The sequence below is a fragment of the Crotalus tigris genome, unplaced genomic scaffold (genome assembly GCF_016545835.1).
Source record: "Crotalus tigris isolate CLP2741 ecotype Arizona unplaced genomic scaffold, ASM1654583v1 scf7180000019077.834891, whole genome shotgun sequence".
In the NCBI taxonomy this organism is placed as follows: Eukaryota; Metazoa; Chordata; class Lepidosauria; order Squamata; family Viperidae; genus Crotalus; species Crotalus tigris.
The window spans coordinates 450,233-466,474 of NW_024097363.1; the positions used below are offsets into that span (position 1 = coordinate 450,233).

The window sequence follows — 16,242 nt, forward strand, 5'->3', positions numbered from 1 at the left end:
AGGTTGAGAACAGCTGTCCTAGACTAATATCCATTCTGAAAATTAATTACCCACTAGCTTTTTTTATTTCCAAAAATGTTCTTAGACAAGTAACATAGCCACTGTGTTCCTACTTCTACATTGTCTTCCTGCCATCAGTCTCTGAATCCCATGTAATCCTAAATCAGTGTTTCTCAATCTTGGCGACTTTAAGATATCTAGACTTCAACTCCTAGAATTCCAGGTAGGGAATTCTGGGAATTGAGGTCTACACATCCTAAAGTTACTTACATTGGAGGGGGGAAAGGTGAAGGTCTCCCCTGAACAGTCATGTCTGACTTTAGGGGGCAGTGCTCATCTCCATTTCCTAGTCGAAGGAGCCAGCACTGTCTGAAGGCATTTCCATGTCATGAGGCTGGCATGACTATATGCTGAGGCACATGGAATGCTGTTATGCTGTTACCTTCCCATCAAAGTAGTACCTATTTATCTTCTTGCACTTGCATGCTTTCAAACTGTTAGGTTGACAGGAGCTGGAGTAACAACAGGAGCTTACCCCATTACACAGTACTGCGGCTCGAACTGCCAATCTTCCGGCCAATAAACCCAGCATTTTAACAGCTAATCCACTGCACCCCTTAACTTTGGGAAATATTATCCTAAGTCACAGAGGAAGCCTAGAGCAAAATCAGAGCCTATTTTCAAGAAAAGCAATGGGTCAGAACATAGCTGTATTTCTCTCCTTCATGAAGTTGGAACTCCAGGATGAACAGCCCAAATAAAAATATTTGAAGAACATCTGGAATATATTTAATTTTTTTATAAGTGCATTTCTAATTGCACAGTAGGGCTTCCCTTCGCTGTCTCTGTAGCCCTCCGTCATTTCTATTCTTGAAGATCCTTCAACTTTATGGTATAGAATAGAAGGAAAGAGGAAGCAGATTCCATTAGGAGCCAGATGTCATTTTGCCACATGAATTACATCATTGGGTATATAACCAGTTATGCACAATATATTTGGAGGCAAGCTGTGATAAAGTTGTACCTCTTGTTTCCCAAGGTATATTTTCTACTTGCTGCTTCCCAATGAGAAATCAGAGATGCTTGTGATAATCTTAAGAATTACCTAACCAGCTTCAGGCTAATGCAACCTAATTCTTTCTTAACAGCTCTTTTGCAATTCATCACTTCACTATAGTTGGCTGCTGCTTCCTGGTTTAAACACAGATGATTCCAGCCATTTAGTTTTTATGCAGCAATCACATTTTATTTGTAAACTGTCACTGCTTTAGGTGATTCTAGTCTAAGATTCTGATCTACTTAACCTTTTTTTCCCCCACAGGGAAGGGTGTCAGGTGGGCGAAGCAGACTTAAATGTTTCTTATTTTGAAAAGTGTATTTGTTTACATCCAGGTACATTTGTAGCATTTCAAATGCTGAGCTTAGTAGGCACTGAGGTTTTCCCTACCTATGAAGTATGCTAAAGTGTGGCATAATAGTAATAATAAGAAAGACCAAAAAAAAAAGTCTGGATAGTGCACGTGGCAGTACCTGGAGATAGCAGAATAGAAGAGAAAGAACTGGAGAAAAATCACAAAATATAAAGACCTACAAAAAGCAGGAGAAAAAGCAAGAGAAACAGAAGCTGCAGAAACACAGGAGGAGGAGGAGGAGGAGGAGGAGGAGGAGGAGGAGGAGGAGGAGGAGGAGGAGGAGGAGGAGGAGGAGGAGGAGGAGGAGGAGGTGGGTAATGGAGGAGGAGGTGGTGGGGGTGGGGGTGGTGATGGAGGAGGAGGAGGAGAAAGATCCCAATCCCAAAACAATTGGAGCACCACTTGAACACTACTGACATTGTCAAAATCAATACCAGTCTATTTTATTATTACTATTACAGCTGCAAAAAGTACCTTTATTTGGAACACCTTATATCTTATGGCAATAACTTGTTAAATATTGTTAAACAATAACATCTGCCTATCCTAAGTCTTAGGGACGGACAGGGGGACAAAAATACCAAATCCAATCTAAACATCTGGCTGACTTTGTGATCAGCCATAGCGAAAAAGTTTTTTTCCTTTAACCTAATTATTAATACTTTATTTGTTGCTGTTAAAAAAATATCTTAGCTCCTAGTCAGATGCTGACTCAGAAAAAACGGAGGCTTAGGAAATGATAGTGTCATCATATTTTAGAATTGATACCTTAGGTCATGTTAAATAGTTTTTGATATATGTAGCTTTCAGAAAGGACTTCAGGGGAAAAAATTGAGGGTGTGACTATTAAGGACAATGATATTAAGAGATATTTCTCATACCAATCTCTTTCAGAATATTACCAAGAAACTGCATGATATGGATTTAGGAAAGCCTTATATTAAAAAATAAATTCATATTTTACAGTAAAATTTTTCACGCTCCTCTCCAACTCCTTTCTAGGCCAAAAAATGTTGTGCTTATTATTTTGATAGCTATAATTTAAAATTGGTGCCAGCATCAACTCAATGACTGGATGATAAGTGTCTTGAAACTTCAAGAGAAGCCACTAAATTTTTCACAGCATTTGGGTGTCATTTTTGATATAATAAAAATATGGTGCCTTTTTAATAGTGAATAATACATTACTCCCAAGTTTGATTTACATGCATGGATTAAATGTCATGTTTGAAAAGGTGCTGTTTTATGCTTCCTGAATTTCGCTTAAGTAAAGCAAAGTAGCACCTTAGCGAGAGCTAGCAAATGTCCTACTTTGCCAGGTTGACACAAAGTCTAGCAGTATCTCTAGGTTTGAATATCTGTGTGAATCTCTTCCAATCAGCGTCTATGTATTCTGAATGGACAAATTTCTGAGTGTGTCTTTCAAAGAGAGGGCCACACTAGATATTATGTTCAGCTAGGGCAGTTTTGTTAAAATATTAAATATAAGAATTTGGGCTGCTTGGTAGTATTACTGTTTGTCACATTAATTACATATGTATTGATACTGAGGTTGAATAATATTACTGTTCTGTATTTTTATTGGGAAAAGTTTCATTTTTAAGGCAACATTATTGTGTTTAAATTTAGGAAGAATATATTGTATTGTCAACACTTCTTCAACCTTTTTCAATTTTTATTAACATAATGGCAGAGGGCTCTGTTCCTCAATTTGCAAACCAGTTTGCATGGCATTAAGTGAGAGAAATATCCAGCCTTAGCACTACAGCAGCCTATGAATAATAGGAATAATAAGAACTAGAGAATAAGAGCCATTTTACTCATGTGTAGTTACTACAGCCCATAAAGATTTATGCATGTTAAACTCAGATTTCTAAGGACTTCAATATCCCATTGATGCACAGATAGTCCTCGACTTACAACCATTTGTTTAGCAATTGTTCAAAGTTACAACAGCATTGAAAAAAGTAACTTATAACCAGTCCTCAAGTTACGTTTATCACAGCATTTCCACCGTTATGTAATCAAAATTCAGACACTTGCCAACCAGCATACATTTATGATGATTGTAGAGTCCCAGGATCATCTGACCACTATTTTCAACCGTCCCAATCGGCTTTTGATAAACAAAGTCAAAGAAGGGAAGCTTAACAACCCCTGATTCACTTAAGAACTGCAGTGATTTGTTTACCAAACAAAAAAAGATAATAAAATCAGACGTGACTCACTTATGCTATTTATTAATCAAACCAATTTATATGGCTGCCCGCGTCACAAAGATGAGTTCGATAGTATACAACACTTAACAACTACATTACTTAGCAATGCAAATTCTGATCCCTATTTGCTCTGCTTTTGCTCTTGCCATTGATACACACTATCCAAGTTTTGACTTTTCTCCTAGGTTCATTTTGCCAAATATCTCTAATAGGAAAGTCCATTTTCAAATCATTGATATGTTCTCTGTGTCTAAGAATATTATTACCACCACCTTTTTTATTTCTTATTAATGTATTCTTATGCATTCATGAAATCTGCTGTTGTCTCTCATCTTTCTCTTTTCAATGCAATCAGTTCAATCTATATGTATGATTTTGGACATGTACTTGTGGGTTCAGCTAATTGTGTTCTTCAATTTTTTTAAAATTAAGTCTTTACTACTGTATATCTTTTGAAGCCTTCTTTGTCAATTTTAAGCTTAACCTTTAATTCTTTGAAAAATTCTGTAATTCTTCTTTAACAGCCCTTCTTTCTTTTTTTTTCTAAAATAATGCTTCCAAGGTTTTCCTGGTTTGCTTAAATTCTTGAAGTGATTTGGTTTGACATATGCTATCTATTTTTGGAATTTTTCCATTTATAAAAAGTCTATTTGTTGTTTGACTTTATTTAGCTTCTCAATATCTGACAGTTTGGATTGGTTTGTGAATTTGTTGCAGTTCCTTTATTTTTTCTTCAAGTTGTAATTTCTATCTGTTTTTCTACTTTGCTACAAATCTTACTTTCTTCCCTATGGTTGTCTTTGACATTTCTGGAGTTGTATTTAGTTTGAAAAAAAAAAACATATTTAGTTTGAAAAACATGACTCAGTATTACTCCAATGAGGCATAATAAGTTTTTAAAACATGCCTCATTGGAGTAATACTGAATCATGCATCTTTGATATTAAAAATAAGGTATTTTTAATTTTTCTAAAAGCATTTTTATATTTTTCTCCTTGGAACCATGATATTGAAATTGAATTATAATCCATGTGTCTTTGGAAGAGTTTTCACTTCCTTGATGCATGATAAATCTTGAGTATTTTCAAAATGGGAATGTTTTGGAAAAGTCATGTTTTGCTTTTCTGAAATCTGACGAAGTGCTCAGATATATGATCCACTCTACAACTAACAGCATGAATCATAGGGAGCTCTGTGACATCAGTGAAGAATCAGTTTCCACTAGTAGACGGTGATTATAAAATTAAAATAGAATGTGGTGAAAGTTAATGCAAGGAATAGATATATGCATCCATTATATTTGACAGAATAGGCAGAAAAACATGATTCACCTTCAGAAGAATCTCGTACAAAATCCACAACCACATCAATTCATAGTGACCAATCACAGTGCTTTCTGGCAATCCAATGAACAAGATTTATCCAGTAAATCAAAAATACACAACACAAATTTCCAGGATAATAGGCAGGTGCTAAAAGCCTGCAACATGTCCCTACTGTTGCTGTTGTTTTTTCCAGAGGACAGAGTTACAAAATTCAATGTGACAGGAAAAAATACAAGAAGAAGAATAATGATATATGCTTCATATTAATTAATTGCATGTAAGTTAAGTCAAATCAAATTTACTTTACCCTGCCCATCTGTTTTTTGGGGGGCAATATTATGTGTGTATATGTTTTGGTTTTATCCTCTTCCTGGCTACCTTTTACAGGAATGACTCAATAATGCAATAAACTAATATAAACTTTTGGCCTACACACACACACACACACATACACACACACACACACACACACCAAATCTTTCACATGAATCTAAAATAATTTAAAGAAATACACATATACATATACATATACATGCAGGTAGGTAGGTACTGGGGAGTAGTAAAGTTTGTGCTTATCAGATAAATCAGGGGTCTTCAAACTTAGCCCTTTCATGATTTGTGGACTTCAGCTCCCAGAATTCCTCAGCCAAGCATGCTGACTGAGGGATTCTGGGAGTTGAAGTCCACAAGTCATAAAAGGACCAAGTTTGAAGACCCCTGAGATAAATGAAGAACTCTTAAGACTGTTTCCCCCACCTCTCTGAATAAAACAATTCATCACTGATATCATCAACAACTTTCCAAATATTTACCTATTTGGGAATTTGTTCAGAAACTTCACTCTTTTTCACAAGTGGGGATCCATGAAGTTTAAAACATAGAAAAAAATCTATACATTCATGTATTTATCTACAGCTACTTATTCATTTATTATTCTAAATCTACTTTACCCAAATCATATCACATGGATGACAAGCTGCATAGACTTTTTAAGAAGCAAGCCAAAACCTAAATGTGGCTGACAATGCTGCATAATTTAGGGTTTAATATATCTGCTAATTTTGGAATACTATAATAAATATATTACTTGCTTATTTGCTATATAACTGTGCTCAGCGACTGAAATAATTTCTACATTAGTAAGGCAAGATAGACAATTCTGCCTGAGCCCAGATTTAACCTTAAAATGTTAAATAGAATATGAGCACAAGAAGAGTACTAAATATTTCGCCAGACTGATTCAGATGTGGTGTTAGTTCTTAGAATTTCCAGCCAAGTTGGAAAAAAAAGGAGCTGGCCCACCTGTGGAAGGCACTCAGTTCTGGAAAGTAATGTAGCTCAGTAGAGAATAGTACTTTTTCCAACCACAAAGCCAAATAATGTATTAAAGAAACTTCACTTACTGTGTATATGCTTTGTCCAAAAGAGATCTCCACGTCATAGAAGTTCCCATTATGTCTCACAGGCAGTGACTTTCCGACCAATTGTTGTCCATCCACTTTGAAGCAAGAAAGAAATTTTCCATCAAGTTGTTTACAGATGGAAACCTTGAGACTGTAACTACCTTGTGGCACTTTGTCTTTGATACCCCTTAAGCATTTTAGATGGATATCAGTAAATTGAGATTTTTTAGTGCGGTTAACCTAAGGGAGAATAGTGGGAGAGAGCAACACTTATAATCAGTACTTTTTTAAACAGTCTGAGTTAAGCTGGGAGAAAAGGTTATTTTGAAAGATCCCCATTTTCTTTTCAGTATACTCTATGTCAACATAATATTTCTTCCCCCCCCCCCTTTCTCTCTCTCTCCCATTCAAAGTCAATACTCCACTAATCAGGAATACGTGGAGAAACCTGAAATTCTGAAGTAACTCTTGGCAATATATTTTAATACATCTGTTTTTTCTAGTTGAATGAAACACATTGACCCATTCAGTTGTTTCAAATATTGAAATATGCTTCTGTTCTCATCCCATACGAGGACGACTTTAGAAGCATATCACCCCCTTCCCTTTAAAAAAGATATTGCTACTGTTTGGCAACACTAAAAAAAAATACTTTAAAGGTAGTCCTCAACTTACAACCATTCATTAAGTAACCATTCAAAGTTACAACAGTACTGAAAAAATTGATTTATGATCTTTTTTCACACTTAACTACTGTTGCAGCATCCCCATGGTCATGTGATCAGATGCTTGGCAACTGGGTTCATATTTATGACAGTTGCAATGTCCCAGGGTCATGTGTGCTCACCGTTTGTGGCCTTCTGACAAGCAAAGTCAATGGGGAAGCCAGAATCACTTAGCAACTGTGTTACTAAGTTAACAACTGCAATGATTCACTGAACAACTGTAGCAAGGAAGGTCATAAAATGGGGCAAAACTCACTTAGCAACAGAACTTTTGGACTCATTTGTAGTCATAAGTCAAGGACTACCTGTGGTCTGTTTCCCTGTTTTCAAAAGTATACGTGTAGATTGGGGGGAAGCAGGCTTAATAGCAGTAACTGTGAGAGGGATATTGGAGTCTTAGTGGACAATCAATTAAATATGAGCCAACAGTGTACAGCAGCAGCCAAAAAAGCCAATGCAATCCTAAGTTGCATTAACAGGGGGATTCAATCAAGATCATGTGTGGTACTAATACCACTCTATAAAGCCTTAGTAAGACCACACCTAGAATACTGCAACCAATTTTGGTCTCCCCACTATTAAAAAAAAAAATGTTGAGACTCTAGAAAAAGTGCAGAGAAGAGCAACAAAGATGATTAGGGACTGGAGACTAAAACATATGAAGAAAGTTACAGGAACCAGGTATGGCTAGTCTAGTGAAGAGAAGGACAATGGGAGACAAAATACAAATGTTCCAATATTTGAAGGGCTGTCACAGAGAGGAGGGGATCAACCTATTTTCCAGAGCACCTGAAGGCCAGACAAGGAATAATAGATGGAAACTGATCAAGGAGAGATTCAACCTAGAAAAAAGGAAAAACTTTCTGACAGTGAGAACAATTAACCAATGGAAGAGTTTGCCTTCAGATGTTGTGGGAGTTACATCACTGGAAGCTTTCAAGAAGAGACTGAACTGCCATCTGTCGAAATGGTGTAGGGTCTCCACTTGGGCAGGGGGTTGGACTAGATGACCTACAAGGTCCCTTCCAATTCTATTATCCTAATTCTAATTCCCACAAAGAGAATGGATTGTTACACTAACCTCCTGAACAACTCTGCCCCCCCCCCCTTTATGCTGAGCTACAGGTCTAATTATACTCAAACAGTATATTCATTGTCCCAATGCATCACTTTTCTTCCCCCTGACTTCACTGGATACTGCCATCAGCGTTACCTAACTTGTACTGAAATCATGAAGTAAAGGCTTAACCTCTTGATTTTTTCCATGGACACATTATATTGTTTGTGTTGTTAGAGAGATTAAGATTCTAATATTGTGAGGTTTTTAGTAAGCTTTTGTCTTAGTATATCATGGTGCATACTTTATTTATTCATTAATTTCAAATTAAAGTACTTGATCCTAATTGTTTAACATGAAATCTGATAACACATGAAAGAAAAGCATGCCTTTAACAAAATATTTTAGAATTTGTACTTTAAACCAAGGCTTGGCACAATGTGCTCATGGTTGCACAGTCCTCTTCAAGATCTCAAATGAGTTATTCAATATATCAAAGATATTTAACCATATAAGTTAATCACACATTAGTCATATATTATAAAGACGTATGATAATATTATGAGACCTATACACTACACACAATGGAAATATTTATTTCTTTTAGAATGTGTGATTATGACAGTGCCCACAGAATACAAATATTTTAATCCTGGCATGCCCTAAGGAATATAACGACCAATAATCTCTTTTTAAAAACTCCTGGCTTCAATTTATAATTAGAGAAACAGAATATTTCCATATAGATAGAGAACATGTGAAGTTACATTTAGCAGTGTAAAAAAAAAATCACTTGAAGAAGTTAAACCTCTTTTGTTTTTGTCAACACAATCTATACTTAACAAACTAATCTCAATGGCAATTATTTAAGTTAAAGTAGAAAATTCTTAATTAACAGTGAAGAATTAACCTTAATATTTTTAGATATATACATACACACACACACATGCACACAGACACACAATTAGCATCATGTGAATGAATAAATCAGACAATGTTTCCAAAACCTCAAGGCAGGATTACTGATGCAGTCAGACCGAGTTATTAAACACATTCTAAATTAAACGCCTCTATGAATTTTATACTGAAATATATTGTGATAGTTTTGCATGCCAAATGTGACATTTTATATTTCAGATTCATCTTCTGCAGTAATTTTGGAAATGTCACACAAACAAAGATTTTGCATTCACCAATGGAATTACTATGCATGGCCAGTTAGCGTCCTCTTTTCTGGCTCTTCTAGTTGTTTCAAGTCAGCAAGCCATAAAAAATCTTTATCTCTCTGAAACACAGCAATTTGGAAGATAATCGAATAGTGACTGGGGGGCAAAAACGCCAGTCTGAGGAATTATACCACAATCTCTCTTGCATTTACAACATTCCCTCAAAGCTAGTGTCAGTTGAGTAGGAAAAGGAGATACGAGATGCATCGTATCTCAAGCTTGTCTCATTTAAATAGTGGCAGAGCTGCCTTTCTCCTACCTAGCTACCTACCTACAATATCACTTTGCTTGGCCAATGTGAGTAAAGTGCTTGAAAGACTCTGCCTTGCCGACCTGATCCCTGGGCCAGAGGTACTTCTAAACCTTCTGTTCAAGCATATCTCTCTGCATTTGCAAAAATGTACGCATTAGAAGCCTACTAAACTCCTTGCGTCTTTTTAAAATCTAAATAAAAAGGGTTTTGCACAAGGAAATCCATATATTTGATCTAGTCTTTTGCAATTTTCATTTGAAAACACATACAGAAGGGGGGGAGAGAGTGAGAGAGAGAAAGAGAGAGAGAGAGAGAGACTGTTTACCTTCCAGCAAGGAACAGCTGTTCCATTTGAATTATGACTCACTCCTGCAAAGTTACGAAGTTTGGCTGCCGCCCTCATTTTCCAGGCATTTGAGGCAGTTTCCAACACCTGACTTTCTGGTTTGCTTTGGTGACAAAGGGAATGTAAAAGGAACATTTTAAAGAACATGCATAAATTAAAGGCAACCCTTACACCTGAAACGCACTGCATTCCTTCATTTATTTATTCAACTTCTAAAACTGTCCATCTCAAACAAGTGACTCTGAGTAGCAATCGTAAAATCAATACATGCAAACATATATATTTGTGCTTCTTAACTATGTCATAGAGCAAGTGGCAAAAGAATAATATATAATAGTTGAGAGGTCCTTGGTGCTCTCTGAGTTTGATTGTTGTTCTTGTAGACATTTCATTAAGCAGTGCAAACCTAAAAGAACCAAGCTCAGGGAGCACCAAGGATACCCTCATTTCAACCCTGAGCTACAAATATTCTTCTTTAAATATAACAGTCTCTATGTCTGAACTGATGTGAAGAAAAATAGTAAGCTACAATCACGTGAAGACTGGAGTTCATACAAAAGTCCAGATTAGCAAAAGTAGACTGTCTATTGCAAGCTTCTTGGATGAGAAGCGAAACGTCTTCAAAGAAATTCAAGAAAGTCCAGTTGTCTCTTGAAAAAGCACCTTTGGGATAGATTATCTATTGTACAAGCAATAGCACAGATTGAGCAAAATCACATACCAACTTTCAGCATTCCAGGATGTTGATTCTGGATATAGAGTGGTAATATTATTTCTTGATTTATGAATATCTATAAAGTTTCTGGGACTTGAAATATATGAATGATCAACATTTTATCTACCAGTTTTGCAAAAAAAAAAAATGGTAGCTGTTTCTCACTAGTTTTTACCCAATGAATGAACAGCATTAATTGATATAAAATTATATGAAATAACACCTTTTTTAAAAAAAATCATGTTAGAAACTTAATTCAGAAATCTAGGTTTCAATTAGCAATAGGGTATGTTTAACCAGAGCAATTGCATCAAGACAATTATTTGTAGTATTTTCAAACTTAGGTTTTATTTTTGAAATTGTTTTGGGGGGGGAATGCTTTTTGTTGATAATTCCTAAACATTTAAATGAATGCAAATGAAGTCTGTAATTATTGTATAAAAGTTCTAAAAAGAAGAACCACCACAGAAACAATGAGATGAGTTTTTAATTTAAACCCTTTAATGGTTGCTTTTCTTCTGGATTGGGATGGGGATTGTGGCTGTTTATTTAATTGTTTATTTTTACTCTATGTTGCCCAGGGTTATTATATAATTGGGCAGTATTATAAATTACTAAAATAAATAAATTTGCAGGAGACATATGATGTAGCCTTCCACTCACTTTCCCAGGCATTAAATTTACATTTGTGTACCAATAACATATGCCATGAACAGCTGGGCCTTTCACATGCATAGTTATAACAGAATAACAGAGGTGAAGGGTACCTTGGAGGTCTTCTAGTCCACCCTCCTGCTCAGGCAGATAACCCTATATCCCATTTCAGACAAATAGTTATCCAATCTTTTCTTAAAAAGGAAGGCTGGAAAGCAGCCCCTTCTACCCTTTTACCAGTCCCTTTTCTTTCTCCTTTTCTTCCATCGGAACAAAAAAACCAAAACACCACATTAGCATGACTGGGATAGGGATGGTCTGAGATGTTTTCTCAAATGAGTTCTTAAAATGGATTTAAGCCATGCTGATCTGATCACGGCCTTTCTTCAAGGCCTTTCCCTATGCCCTCAGAACCTACTGAGATCCATTTTAGTGTTCTGATGGGCTAAAAACCAGGAGATCTTGAATTCTTGCAGGATTTAGAGCATGCATGTCAGCTGGGTGACTTTGGGCCCATCACTTTTTCTTAGCCCAACCCACTTCATAGGGACGTTATGGTAAGATGTGATGTATTGTGTCTATAAAGGGAAAGATGGCGATGGTCTACAGCAGACATGTCAAACACAAGGACTGGGGGCCGGATGTGGCCCACAAAGTGGTTTCATGTGGCCCGCGAAGCCATCCTGGAAACAGTGAAGGAACGGCCCCCGCTGTTTTGGCCCTGGCCCAGGCCAGCCAGAAGCCAATGTACAATTTTGTGGTGGCCATCTATGCTGAAACGCATTCAGTCTTAGCTCCATAAGCCCCCCCCCCCGCATGGCCTGAGAGGAACAGATCTATCCTGCCCAGGCCCCCACAGGCACCCTTGACGTGAACGATGTAGAGCTGGCCACACCCCACCCAGTAGGCCACACCCACTATCCACACCCACCCAGTAGGCCACACCCACCCAGTAGGCCACACCCACCCAACTCCCTGAGGGCAACCACAATGCTGATGCAGCCCTCAATGAAATTGAGTTTGACACCCCTGGTCTACAGTGAAGAAGGCAGTTTCCAAGGAAGGAAAAAGCACATTCCAAGGTGTGGGAAGGGACAATCGACAATATAGCCCGAGATGGATTGGAGACAGAGATTTAGGATAGCCACTCCTTAGACTAATGTATCCATTAGGGTTTGAGTAGTATAGGGTTAGTTTGGCAAGATTCTGTCTATATGGTATAAGGAAACAAAGAAGTGAATTTTGGCTTGGTTTTTCTGTGTTGTTCTTGAGCTGGGCCTGATCAAAAATAATAGCCAAGACAATGTAAGAGATAACCAGGCTGAGCCGGAGGGAAGGAGTCAAACACATCATAAGTCACAAATCCCTGGGAGCCCATACGAGATCTAAGTCCCGCCCACCTTTTTTTAAATATAAATTTTTTTATTGATTTTTTTCATATATTCAATAGTACTTGTTCAACAAACGTGTTGTCTGAGTTTTACGTTCACTAATAAAAATTTAATTCCTAATCCTTTATTCTTTCTCTAGCCATTGATAAAATAAGTCCCAAGTTTGATAATATTCTGTTTCTTCTGTTTCTTTCAACCTCAAAGTAAGTCTGTCCATCTCCACACATATTTTTTTAATTATTTCTTCATCTGATAGTATTTTTTCATTTTTCCAGTATTGTGCAAATATAATCCTTGCCGTTGTTATTACATGAAAAATCAAATATATGCTTTGTTTGTCAGTCTTTTCTGGCATTATACCTAATAAAAAAATTCAGGTTTAAAATCTGTATGTTTTCCCAACATCTTTTCTAGCCAAATATGTATTTTTTTTCCAATACTTCTTTGCTTTGGCATATGTCCACCAAACATGGTAATAAGTACCTGACTTGTGTTTACATTTCCAACATCTATCTGACATGTTTTTAAACATTTTTGCTAATCTTGCTGGTGGCAAGTGCCATTTATAAAACATTTTATATAAGTTTTGTTTATAAGAAGTTGACATTGTCAATTTATAATTTCTTTCCCACAAGTTTTGCCATTTTTCTAATTCTATGTTATATCCAAAAAAATTTGCCCATGTTATCATTGTTTCTTTAACTTGTTCGCTTTCCATTTTCGAATTCAATAGAAAATTATAAATTTTCTTAATTAATTTCTCATCACAGGTTAATAATGTCTTATCAAACAAGGTTTGTTTCTTATAGAATCCGTACAGTTTGACATCTTTATCATATTTAACTTGCATTTGTAAGTATGTCCACCATGATAGATTGATACCCTGATTTTCCATTTCTTGTTTAGATTTTAAGTTCCCTTCAGAATTTAGAATATCTCTGTATGTCCAAATTTTTTCAAAGTTAACTAAATTTGGATGTACAAATGCTTCCATTGTTGAAAGCCATCCTGGAATTTTCAAGTATATTTTACGTTTTATTTTTTCCCATGTTAATGATAATGCGTTTCTTATATAGTGGTTTTGAAAGTACTTATGGATTTTGTTTTTCCCATCCCATAAAAAAGCATGCCAACCCAGTTGTAAATCATGTCCCTCCAAATTTAACAACCTTTTGTTTCTAAAAGTTACCTGTTCTTTTACCCATGTTAATACAGATACTTGATAATATAAGACCCACTCTGGCAAACCAAAACCTCCTTTTTCCTTGGCTTCTTGTATCATTTTCATCTTGATTCTAGCTTTCTTTCCTTGCCAAATATATTTCAAAATTAATGAATTTAAATCTTCAAAGAATTTTTTCTCAAGTTTTATAGGTATTGTTTGGAATAGAAACAAGTTTTTTGATAATATATTCATTTTCAGTGTAGCAATTCTTCCTAATATCGACAGTTGCAGGTTTTTCCATTTTTCCCTGTCCAATCTTATTTAATTCAATAATTTTGTATAATTATCTTCTATTATTGTTGAATTCCTGCAAATAGATGGGGAAGAAATGGAGGTAGTGACAGATTTTATTTTTCTGGGCTCCAAGATCACCTCAGATGGGGACTGCAGCTGAGAAATTAAAAGACGCTTGCTCCTGGGAGGAAAACTATGGCAAATCTAGACAGCATACTAAAAAGCAGAGACATCACCCTGCCAACAAAAGTGCGTATAGTCCAGGTCATGGCTTTCCCAGTTGCAATGTATGGCTGTGAAAACCGGACCATAAGAAAGGCTGAGCGCCAAAGAATTGAGGCCTTTGAACTATGGTGCTGGAGAAGACCCCTGCGAGTCCCTTGGACTGCAAGGCGTTCAAACCGGTCAGTCCTAGAAGAGATCAACTCTGACTGCTCTTTAGAAGGCCAGATCCTGAAGTTGAAACTCAAATACTTTGGCCACCTAATGAGAAGGAAGGACTCACTGGAGAAGGGCCTAATGCTGGGAAAGATTGAGGGCAATAGAAGAAGGGGACGACAGAGAATCAGATGGCTGGATGGAGTCACTGAAGCAGAAGGTGTGAACTTAAATGGATTCCAGAAGATGGTAGAGGACAGGAAGACCTGGAGGAACATTGTCCATGGGGTCGCGATGGGTCGGACACGACTTCGCAATTAACAACAACAACATTGTTGAACATCTTGCTGTTAAGTATATTCTCAAGTATTTAACCTTTTTAACTATTTGTAGTTCTATTTTTTCTGACATTTGTTTTTTTGTTTTGTTTTGTTTTTTTGCTTATCTGAGATATTTTTAACTATTACTTTAGTTTTTTCTCTGTTTATTTTCAGTCCTGCTATTTCTCCATACTGTGCTATCTTCTCCAGTAGTTTAGGAATCATTTCCAAAGGTTCTTCTAGAATAAATACCAAATCTGAAAATGCTTGCAATTTGTAAGTTTCATCTTTTATTTCTAGTCCTTTAATTTCTGTATCTTGTCTAATATTTCTATTTAAAACTTCCAAAGTTAAGGTAAATAACAATGGAGATAGTGGACATCCTTGTCTTGTACCTTTTCTTATCTCAAAGTTCTCTTTGTAGTCTCCATTTACAATCACTTTCGCTGTTTGTTTATAATATATTGTTTTAATCATATTTATAAAGTTTTGTCCAAAGTCCATTATTTTTAGTTGTTGGATCATAAATTGCCAGGAAACATTATCAAATGCCTTTTCAGCATCTAAAAATATTAGTGCCAATTGTTTCCCTGGATGCCAATTGTTTCCCTCACTTCAGCAGCACATATACTAAAATTGGAATGATACAGAGTCCAGCCCACCTTGAATGTCTTTCTTATCTCCCGCTCATTTCCCTTGACTATTAGTTGGTCAGATTCTTGTAGAGAGCTTAAGCTTGCAATGAATCTTTAAACTTATTTGAACTGCCTGAATCACCTGATTTCCCAGGCACTTGACAAACAATTAGATATTTATGTCATCTTGAGTTGATCAAAAATAATAGTGGGTTAAAAATATAACAAATAAACCTCCTCCCCATTAACCTAATGGGCATCTTGACTGTGCTTGTGTGATTCATTGCACCTTGTACTATTTTCCTGTAAGCTAAATATTCCATTTAGAACTGAGGTTTAAATTACATGGAAAGTTTATAGCCATACAAAAGGCTGCCTGCTGGAGGTGCTTCAGCACAATTATATGGCAGAGGATTTGGAGCCAATAGAGTTATACCTCAGCTGGCTGAGTTAAAAAATATAGCCCCATCATGTAATTGCAATCACATGGTTAATGAGTGCTTAAGCAGGACTTCTGTTTTACACTGCTCCCCTCTTGTGAGGATTAGATATGATGAAATTAGCATGGAGAACTTCCTCCATGTCATGGATATATTGTCATCAGACCATTCTTTCAATAATACATTTATCATTTATCTTACCAAATATTTGAATCTTTGCCATGACTCTACCGTGTGAAATAATATGTTATATTAGATATTGTCCAGAATCCAAGGTAAGACTA

At 36.3% G+C, this 16,242-nt stretch overlaps 1 protein-coding gene across 1 annotated transcript in view; it reads right to left on the bottom strand.

Annotated features, from left to right (window-relative positions):
* The window catches only part of LOC120315316, a 31,401-nt gene extending 21,333 nt beyond the window's left edge, over nt 1-10,068 (bottom strand). Inside the window, exons 1-2 of the mRNA XM_039359482.1 lie at nt 9,946-10,068; nt 6,360-6,599 (exon numbers count right to left, since the gene is read on the bottom strand). Coding sequence (XP_039215416.1) covers nt 6,360-6,599; nt 9,946-10,023 — 318 coding nt within the window. The 5' untranslated portion in view covers nt 10,024-10,068. The remainder of the gene's footprint in view (nt 1-6,359; nt 6,600-9,945) is intronic.
* Nucleotides 10,069-16,242: the final 6,174 nt, after the last annotated feature.